This window comes from Lupinus angustifolius, chromosome LG01, assembly GCF_001865875.1.
Source record: "Lupinus angustifolius cultivar Tanjil chromosome LG01, LupAngTanjil_v1.0, whole genome shotgun sequence".
In the NCBI taxonomy this organism is placed as follows: Eukaryota; Viridiplantae; Streptophyta; class Magnoliopsida; order Fabales; family Fabaceae; genus Lupinus; species Lupinus angustifolius.
The window spans coordinates 23,681,379-23,692,343 of record NC_032009.1 but is presented as its reverse complement, the minus strand read 5'-3'; the positions used below and the strand labels follow the sequence as shown (position 1 = coordinate 23,692,343).

The window sequence follows — 10,965 nt, the reverse complement described above, 5'->3', positions numbered from 1 at the left end:
TTTGAGAAAAACTTAAATTTAAGTATTTATTAATGTCTTAAATTCATTATAAAAAATGAGTTTTCAAATATGATTAAAGTATCATTATCAAGGAAAGCCTTAAAGTATCTCAAATGGAAACAAAGCATAAAAAACTTAACTTAAAAATTGATTAGTTGATCTTTAAAATATTTTATTGATATTTAGATTAAGTAAAAATTCAATAATGATATCTAATGATGTGAGACATGGACCCTATATTCTTCTTTTATAAATGATAATATTATGTACAGAAACATAGATTTTGCACACATGTAAATGGTACTAGAAAAAGTTGAAATAAATGGTTTTCTGACTTTTAAAATGTATACAATACATAATTGAAAAAAATTTAAACAATACTCGGCAACTTTGTTGCCGAGTTACTAAAATCCAATATTTATAAAAGTTGGCATTGTGATTGCAGATTTCAATATGGGACCAGGAAAAAAATAAGAAACTCGACTATGCTATTACCGAGTTTGCAAAAAGTGCATCAATTTGGTAATTTTTTAAAAGGTACACTAAAACCATAATATTTTGGTCAAAGTGCACCAGCCAAATAAATTTACATATGTTCTATATTACTCCCAAAAAAAGTCATACGTACTGTATTAAAATTTTAATTTAGGACAGAAACGAATCCCCATAATAAAAAGGAGAGAAGATGGTAATGCATGGTTCTACTATATTCTTGCTGACATACCACACAATCAATTATTTTTTGGGAGCTTAAACTTGAACCTTAGGAAACGTAACTTAGGCAACATACAAATTGAATACAGATACTTTGTCCCAAAATAATGGTATTTCTCTGTCATTAACTAATAAAATTGTAGTGAATAATATAAAAGTAATAGTTTTTGTTTTTATAACTTTTAAGTACTATTTTATGATTAGATAGAGATGGAGACATGAATGGGGACAACTAATCCCCATTCATACAAATTGGCCTAAAAAATACCTTAAACCCAAAAATTAAAAAGAGAAATAGAAAAATCTGAGTATCACTTCATATAACAAATTGATCCGATGAGGTAAAAAGAATCCAAATCATGTATATACTAGAGAGAAAAGAAAAGGGAAATGTTAAAAATCTATTCCTTGTTGTACTAAAAATAGAAAGGTAAAAAAAGGAAGCAAGGTCCTAAAGTTTAGATGAGAGGAACAAAAATCTGCCAAACCTTAATGTCACAGTCCAAACTGCCACTATAGACAATGAAAGAGGCTTCTTCAGAAGGGTCACAATGATATTCAACCATAGTTAGGCTCTTAATTGGACCTCTATGCCCTTCTAAAACAGCTAAACAATAATACTCTTTATGATCAATACTTCTCCAAATTCGAATAGTTTTATCCTCAGAACCACTGCATATTAAATCCACCACCACAGCCAAACACAAAATTGACTTAGTGTGCCCCCTCAGTGCACCCACCACTACCATTTTACCATCATGTCCCTTCTCCCAAACCAATATTGATCTATCACATGCACCAGAGTATAACAATAAATTCGTGCCATTACTATTGGTAAGAGCTAATGCATTAATCCCAGAGTTATGTTTCTCTAATGATTCCAAAAGGGTGTGTGTTTTTTCATCTTGGTTTCTCTTCCAAACTTTGATTCTCTTATCTGCTGATCCAGTGTATACATGTCCATCATCTGAAACTGCTACAGCATTTATTGCATCATCATGTGCATTGATTAATGATTCCAAACACTTGAAATCTTTTGTTCTCCAAATCTTGATCGTCCGGTCCCATGAAACCGAATAGAGCAAGGTTCCATCTTTGGATAAGGCTAGGGCAGAAACTGTGTCAACATGGTGAACCCATGTGCATTTTTTGTGCCTTCTAATCTTAACATGGTTCTTTGGGATTAAACCCTTTGAGATACGGTCACTAAATGTTGGAAGCGTTGCTAAAAGGGTATACTTTTGTTCATGGTTTTGGTTATCACTAATTTTCCAAACACGGATTTTTTGGTCTTGGTGAGCACTGAAAAGTTTGTTGGAGTGAAGTACTAGGGACTTGATAGCACCCTTTCCAGCAGAAACTACCATGTTATAATTGGAAAATCCCAAAGGGGTTCGGTTCCATGATTTGATTTCTCTATCAGATGAACCTGTGAAGAGAAACTCTCCAGAAAGGGTTAGAGAGGAAGTGTAGGAAGTGTGGGATGTGAGAGTTGTGATAAGATTGTGAGTGGCGGTGGAAGGGTGATGAATTGAGTTAAGGGAAGGAATTGATGCCATGCTGCGTTGTGAAGAAAGTGAAGATGAACATGGTTGAAGGTGGTGGTTAGAGTCAGATGAAGAACCACTACTGCTATTGAATCTGTGGAATTCCATGATTATTCACACGTACAGATGAGCAGAAATGGTATATATAGCAGAAAGCGAGTTGAACTGATATACTATATACTGCATAGTATATACATGGAGCAGAAGAAATTTGGAAAATGATTTGGGGTATAATGTAGGGCCCTGCAATTACATGATGGATGGGAAGTGATCCTCCTAGTAATGGATACTAATTATCACTTATACACTTACTAAGAATAAAAGTGCTAAATCATATTATATTTGTCTCTCCATTACGGGATCGTAACTCCTGATGGATTGAACGCGGAGAAATATTTTATATTTTTTTATAACTCAATTTTAATTAAAATTGAAGCATGTGAATTACTTCAACCACTTTACCAAATTTTGCATTTTGTGAAGGTTTTTGTGTGAAGGTTATAGAAATCTCCATAAATAAATCAATTAGGACTTCTAACGATCACAATTGTAACAATTTTTGAAACTTCAGCTATTTATATTATGGAGGTTAAAAACTTCCAATAATCATATACAAAATCTTTCGCTAAATACAAAATTTGTTCTAGTGAGATTGGAGTAGACACAAAATTAAAACACTGATCAGACAAACCATAGGATTACTTCCACCTAACACAATACCATTACATGATTTAGTTTTTAGAAGGTAATAAAAGCAAATAAAATATTTAGACCATAAAATATTCTTATAAAATGGTTTTGAAGCCTCCTATTATCTTTCATTTCTCTAAAACTCAGATAGGAGATAAACCCGGAAACAAAAATGAAATCTTCGGTAGAAGATAATGTCCCATCCCATTTTAGGATAACAGTACCATGTGCCATAAATCAAACTCAGTGTGTTAAGGGGCACTATCACGGGTTTTGATTTTGATTTGCTCCACTACTTAGTTGATAAGTCATCTTCATCAAAATTAGCATTCACTATTACTTTCGAGTAGTGTTTTTTTTTATTCCAGGCAGATATTTGACAATATTTTATAATAATTGTTGAGTGATTTTTACTTTTGTTTGAGCTTAAGATCAATTATGTATAACATTAAGCACACATAAGTAAATTAAAAATTGAGAATATTTATTATCTCAAAATGTGTCATCTCAATATGTCACTTGAACTCTGTCCCATATAAATACACAAGGCTTCTATTTAATAGAATATAAGGATGGTAGACCTTAACCCAAGTTGGAAATGTTCTTTTTAGAATTTAAACTCGCGAGCTCATGGTCATTAAACATTGTATCAAACTTATTCTACTTTGTTAATAAACATGAATTTATGATAGAGATAAATGTTCCACCGTTGTTTTTTATTTATTTTAAGTTTAACAAATTCTTTTAAATAAATAAAACTATCCCTATCTTTTATTTACTTTTTATCTTTATACAATCTCAAAAAGCACATCAAAAACAAAAAAAAACAACTAAAAACTGTAATATAACTAAATTTTTATAATAACATTGTTGCTTGTTTATGTATTTAAAATATACACATTATTTTACTACTTTTTTTGTACAAATTATTTTACTACTTTTGAGAAAGAAAGAGCTCAATAAAATATAATAAAAATATTTAATTGTAATGTATTTTAGAGGTAAATATATTTTACATAATCAACCATTGATGTCTTATTATATATATGATAAGAAATATTTGACTTTTGAAATTACAATTACCTCAGGAATCAAGATAGCCTGTGATTAAATAATGACAATATAAATTAAGTTCTGTCTATGGTGTATATAGTACCTACACGAGAATGCATAAGAATATTTTTCAATTTGAAACATGAGAGGAGCTTTGAAACATGAATGATTATTGATGATAAAACATTTGTTGATGATTATTGATGATAAAACATTTATTGATTCAGATAAAATATGAATGATGAATTATATATAATAAAAGTATATAAAATTCATATTGTTAATATATACATTTTTGTTGAATGATTAAAGCCTAAGGACTACGGAGCCTCGTATAGATAGGTAAGTGAGCCATTTCTTTCGTTATTAAAGCTTGGGGCACATGTGTAGGTCTTAGTAAAGGAGTGGAGGTGAATATGTGGATTAATTTAGACTAGAGAAAAATTGTATTTGCTGACTAAGAGCTATTTTATATATAGTTAATGTATCATTCATTTTATTTGTGGAGATTTGAAACTATTAAAGCCTAAGGACTATGCAGCCTCGTATAGGTTGGTAAGTGAGCCATTTCTTTCGTCATTAAAAGCTTGGGGCACATGTATAGGCCTTCGTAAAGGAGTGGAAGCTGAATTTGCCTTACCGTTCCTACCACAATTATGTTTTATTTGCGGATTATTTTAAAGTAGTCATAATTGTTTTTGGCGAAATTGTTATTTACCCTCACAACTTAATTTATTTTATTAATTTGAATTTTCAACTTATTTCTCTCATTTTAATCCCTTAAATCTGAACTTTAATTATGCTATGACATTAGTCTTCCTTGATAAACTTTTTTGACATTTTCGCCAAACATCCTATGTCTTAGTTTACTTAGTTGGCCTCAAAATGACACCTTGTTTTGGACATCTTCCTCTGCACCTTCTTCTGTCTCCCTCTTCTTATTCAAGCTTCATCAATTCATTTCATATGAAGAACAAATTCTATGTAAGAAAATAAACTCGAACAAATTCGTCCACTTTCCACAACGAGTCATGAAATCTAACTCTGTCAACCATGCAAGAGCAGATTCAGATGCACGTAATATAGCCTACTCTCTCATTCCAATCTTCAAAAACAATGATAACCAATTATAATATTTTTTATAGATTTAAATTAGAGCTATTTTTATTGAGAGATATTTAAGATTTACTATAAAAAATACACACCTCATTCAATTGTAGATAATCCCAGCTCAAAAGAGATTGCATTCAATAAAAAATACTTATTGCCGGACCAAATAATATTGTTAGTCTCGGCTCTCTTCACAATATTTAGATAGCATCTTAAAAGCCTATCACGCTATCTTAACCAAATGAGTTTTGTTAACGTCAAGTATAACAATATAGGATAAATAATTAAAAAATGTTATATTAAAGATAATAAGTCGTCAGTCTAATGGTGTAAGGCACCACCAATAGATCCCTATAAATGAGCCGAATTGAGTCGAACTAGAGCTCGACTCGATAAAGATTTGTTCAGCTTGAAACTCAATTCGAGATCGATATGAGTTACTTTTTTACCTTGAGTTCGGCTCAGTTAAAGTTCGTGAACTGTTAGACTCAGTTCGAATCGATTCATTTGGATAACTAAAATAATTAATTCATTTTTAAAAAAAATACTTCAAAATGATATATATATATATATATAAAACCTTGTTTCTATACATGTTAACAATAAATATAAAAATAATGTATGAGTCACAAGAAACATAAAAACAGTTTATATATATACAAATATATAGAGTTAACCCATAAACCTAACGAATCGATCTATATTTAGCTCAAGTTCTGCTTGTTTATTTAACGATATCAATTTACAACTCAAGCTCGGCTTATTTGGTTCATTAACAAATTTGTCGAGTTAAATAACAATTCGAGTGTCGAACGAATATCAAATTGGTTCGGTTCATTGTCAATCATATACGCAAAAAAGATAACATCTTTAATATATTAAAAAGATGGTAATTTACTTTCTAATTTACACTTACTCTCAACAGTATCTTTCAGTGATGCATTTGTCATTTTGCTATTTGATATGGGATGTATAATGTATTTCATATTTGTTTTTAAGAAAAAAATGTATGCACTAGTAACATAAAAGAATTATACATTATCATTATATTATTTATTATTTATATTTGATAATATTAACTTTTAAAAATAAGTAATGCAAATACACAATTGAAGTTGTATTAAGTATATATAAATTAATTTTACAAGAATAGTTCATATATATTATACATTCTGTGTTTTTGTTTCTTCTGACAGTTGCCTCCTAGAAGTTATATTAGATCATATAATTTAGCAAGGTTGTGAATTGTGAAATTCTGCATGGATGGGAACGAACAGAAAATAAAAACTGTGTAATGATAGTTCATGGATAGATTAATTGCGTAGAAGCGTACCAGTATCAGGTATTCGTTACTATCATCATCTTTCCTAGGCAGCTGTTTGTGCTAGCCAGCAATAATCCTGTAATCAATTACCCAGATTAGTCATCATATAAGATATATATGAACGAAAGAAACATTTATATTTATCAATGACAGCTCAACTAACTCGATCTTATTGGCTTGGAGCATATCCATCCATGCATGCACTGCTTGTCTAGTTTTATGTCTCACTCTAATAAGATATTAGGGACCACCTATTGGAATTTGGAACCAATGGATCTAGTTGATCCGTTTCCATAATCCTCTTTGAGTACTGGATAAAGAAATTCTATTTTTGTTTGTATGTGAAAAAGTAAAAATATAATTTCATTATAAATAAAATGATACAAATATTATCTATTAGTTTTTGTTTCACACTGTGACTTTTTGGCATATTGAGCAAATGACAAGAGCCATTTATTTCCTTCCTTCATTATGTTATCTTATTCATTCTTGATCTTGAAGTTGAAAATCAATTTCTTCATAACCACCCAACACTCATTTAATTTGGACCCTCTTATGAGTTTCCATTTTTCATGCTCTTTGGTTCCCAATGGAACATCTCCAATAGTGATTTGAGTCGTCCATTTGATATGTACCCTCCATTCAATTTCCATGTCCCACCATTAATAAGGGAAGGTCCATTTCGCCTGTTACATCTTCCATCCAACCCCTAAAAACACTTGTGAGAGAGATTTGCTTTAATCGCATTGCTCTACTCATGTTGGGTCCAATGAGCTTCGATAAGACGACAATGAGGAAGAGAGGTGGACCATTCACAAATTAATATGATGTTTTAGTTGAATCCAACTCTAATTAAACCCCAAATATAGCATAACCCTAAAATTTAAACCATTCATTTTGGCTAAGTTATTAAAATCATGTTATACTAAAATGTTCAACAAGAAAACTGATCAACTAGCTCCATACTAATATTTCTTGATTACTGGTAAAATATTAATAATAAGATTGTATTTTGGTTTTAACCTAGGGTATCCTCATTCTATACATCAAAAAGTAATATATCTTGATAAGTGGCTAACCATAAAATCTAAAATTCATTTTATTGTGTAGGCGCATGACTATGATATATGTGAGTTATCTTATTCACATTTGTCCATTTTTCGTACCAATTTTTACTCATACCCTACACTTGAGAATATGATGTGCACCGGTACCCAAAAAGAAGAGAAGAAGTTAATTGATTTGAGATTCTATTTAACATTAGAGAATACAATATTAGATTAAGACAGTGATATACTGCATAAATTAAGTTTTAATTGATGTGATTTGAAGTTATTTTTTAATAAAAAAAGTATGATAAAAAGAAAAATATTTATAGGAATTGAACTCAGCTTAATAAAGGTTTTATGGTTTCTATTACAATTAACCAATCTACAAGGTTTTAAACTTTTAATTGGTCTTGGTTAGTTTCGTAAGAATGAGATTGCAACTAAGAGGAGGTGAATTAGTTGACTTAAAAAATTTGGTTATTTTTTCTGCAATATCAAGAGTTAAGATGCAACGGAAAATATATGCAGAAAATTAATAAGTAAAATCAAAGAGATAAAGGAGAATAAAATACACAAGGATTTTTATACTGGTTCACCTTCTTGTCCACTGAAGACTACACCAAGTACTCTTGCAGCACAAGAGATTTTTCCACTAAAGATTATGAGTTGCAATTACAATATTTCACCCCGAGATCTTTATGTACCTTACACACTCCTTAATCCTTATTCACTTTTGGAAAACACATTTTCAAGTGATTCTAATCCCCTTTCTTATCACACCTCGTGAAAGAAAGTATTCTGCAATAATAATGAAGAATGTTCAAATGGTGGAATTGTCTTTAAAAGTATGAAAGTGATGTAACTTGCAATCCAATTAACTCTTTTGTATACTTAGTAATAATGTTCTTTATAAGTTTGTAAACTTTAAACACTTTCACTTTAAGCAACTTCAGAAAATCAACTTTGAGAGTTTAAGAACTTGTTGCCAAAAGTGCAGAAAATAATTTCAGAATATGTATAAGAGCTTTTGAAATTTGTATGAGAGTTGTGTATATGTTGTATGTGTGATTGTGAGTTTCAATGCCTTTATATAGGCTTTCCAACCAGCCAAAATGTCTCGTTGAAAGGGTAAGAATTGACTGGAATGAAAACATGTATTTTGGGTTGAAACTCATTCACTTTGAATTTGAAAATCTGATGCAACCACTCTCAGTAATTGATTACATCAATTGACTAATCGATTACTCAAATGTTCTGTCCACTGATCATTTATTTTCGAATTAGAGTAATCGATTACACCAAGTTGAGTAATCGTTTACTCAACTTTAATAACACTGGTAATCTGTTACTCAAAGACACTAATGAATTACTCTAACCAGTTTTAAGTTGGATAACTCTTTTCTCACACTCGTAACCTCTTACTTAGATGAAGTAATCTGTTACACACTATTTTTGAAAATTGTTTTAAGTATTTTGAAGTGTTTCAATTTTCTTTTAAAATTAGTTTGAACATTATTACTATTGTATAATCAAGAGTATATGATAGAAGTACATATTTAGACTTAGACTAAAAGTCTTGAATATCTTGAAGCTTGAATCTTCATTGTCTTCTTAATTATTCTTCATTTTCTTCTTTTTGGTGATGTTTGTGTCTTCATCAAAACCGTGCCAAGGTCAGGAGCAGAGTTCTTCTTCATAATCTCCCTCGTTTTGATGATGACAAACAAATATCTTCTTAACAATGTAGTTTTCTGATAGCAACATACTTTGTGATATTCTTTACTTGTCTTGAGTATGATCCCCCTATTTTTTATGCCCCCTTTCATTAGGAGTTATGTGCTTGGAAGATTTTAAACAGAAAATACACTCTCTCAACTTTTCTCCATCTTTTGACTTCATCAAAAAGTAGAAAAGTCAAGAGTCCAACACAATATATATAGCATACATGCAATAGGATATATATAACATATAATAATATGGATATCAAGACATAACGGAATTTGAGCAATATCATAAAAGTAAAAAGATGTTCAAGCATTAACAATGCAAACAGCAATACAAACAACGTAATAGAAATTTGTCCAAAACCAGGAGAAATTAACATTACAACCAGAAAATCCTAACAACAGATAAAGTCTAAGACTCGGGCTCATAATTGTCTTCATCAATGTCCATGATACTCAACTTAGAAGAGAGACGATGAAGTTCAAACTGGATTTGTTGATTATGTGTATCAAAGAGTAACTCATCCATTATCATCTGATTGGTTGGCATGACAGCAAATGATGAAGATTGAGCATAAAACTCAGAAGGTTGAGGTTCAGAAGGATTAGTAGGGGTAGGTTCTGGTTCAAGAGTAGGAAGTCTATCTTTCTTATACTTGTAGGTCTGGTCACGAAGATCAAATGTGAAGCTCATTTTGTGGATTACATATACATCAATATGGCTTTCACGAGGGTTAAGCGAGACCTTAGTTTCTCCATCTGTAGAAATACTGAAATGCTCAAGGATTTTTGTTATGAAGATTGCATATGGAAAAAAGCTTTGTGTTCCTCTTACAGACCACATTTGTCTCATTATCATCATAGTCCAATTGATTTTCAGATTAAATTTCATAGCATACATCAATTGGAGTTCTATGTCACTTATTTGAGAGTGATTTGAAAATGTTGGTAAGGTGACATAGCTCAGAAAATAATGAAGCAAACAGTCTTCTAGTTTGAGATGTCGAGTAGAAAGGATATCTCTATTTTTAACAGTTTCACCATAATCATGTTGCTTAAGCGTTTCTATTTCCTCTTTGGTTATTCTACACAGAGAATAAAAAAAATCGATCATAATGTTCCCATTCGCATACAAGGCCGAAACCTACCATTCTCCCCTGATAGGGTATGTTACAGCACAATGAACTAATGGTTTTCATATCCAAAGTAATGTCTTTTCCTTTTACATAAGAAGTAAGATGGTTTTTCCTAAAGTTCATGTTACAGTAAAATACTCTAATCAGTTCAAGATAAAATTCATTTGATTCACAACAAAAATCGAAAAGGTTTTATTGTCTCAAGAGATAAGAAAATATAAAATCTTCAAACTCAACGTTCCCGAGATTACCGTATTTGGGAGTGAAGATAATGCGATTACGGAAGTGCTCCTCAAAGATTTTGCGTTGCTCATCATTTGCTAGAAGTCGCGTTAAGTCAAGAGGGTTGGACTCCAAAGATGAAGTTCCTTAGTTTCTTTGAGTAGGATTGGTGCGTTGCTTCTTGGTTCTATATGAGGAAACCATTGAAATGAGTTTTTGAAAAGTTAGGTTTTTGGGTTTTGGAGATTTGAGGTTTTTTGATTTAGGTCACTAAACATGAAAATGATGGTTTAGAAGTGAAAATGTGATATGAAAGCACACAAAAATCACTCAAAACGGATCAAAAACGAAGATTTTAGAGAGAGAAAGGTGGCCACGAAGAGAGTTTGAAATGAG

The 10,965-nt window shown here is 31.0% G+C and overlaps 1 protein-coding gene across 1 annotated transcript; it reads right to left on the bottom strand.

The window, feature by feature from the left end:
• LOC109357233 (uncharacterized WD repeat-containing protein all2124-like) lies at positions 1,034 to 2,485 on the bottom strand. The gene has a single exon (XM_019601044.1). It carries the CDS (start codon positions 2,367 to 2,369, stop codon positions 1,173 to 1,175), a length of 1,197 nt encoding a protein of 398 aa, XP_019456589.1. The 5' UTR covers positions 2,370 to 2,485; the 3' UTR covers positions 1,034 to 1,172.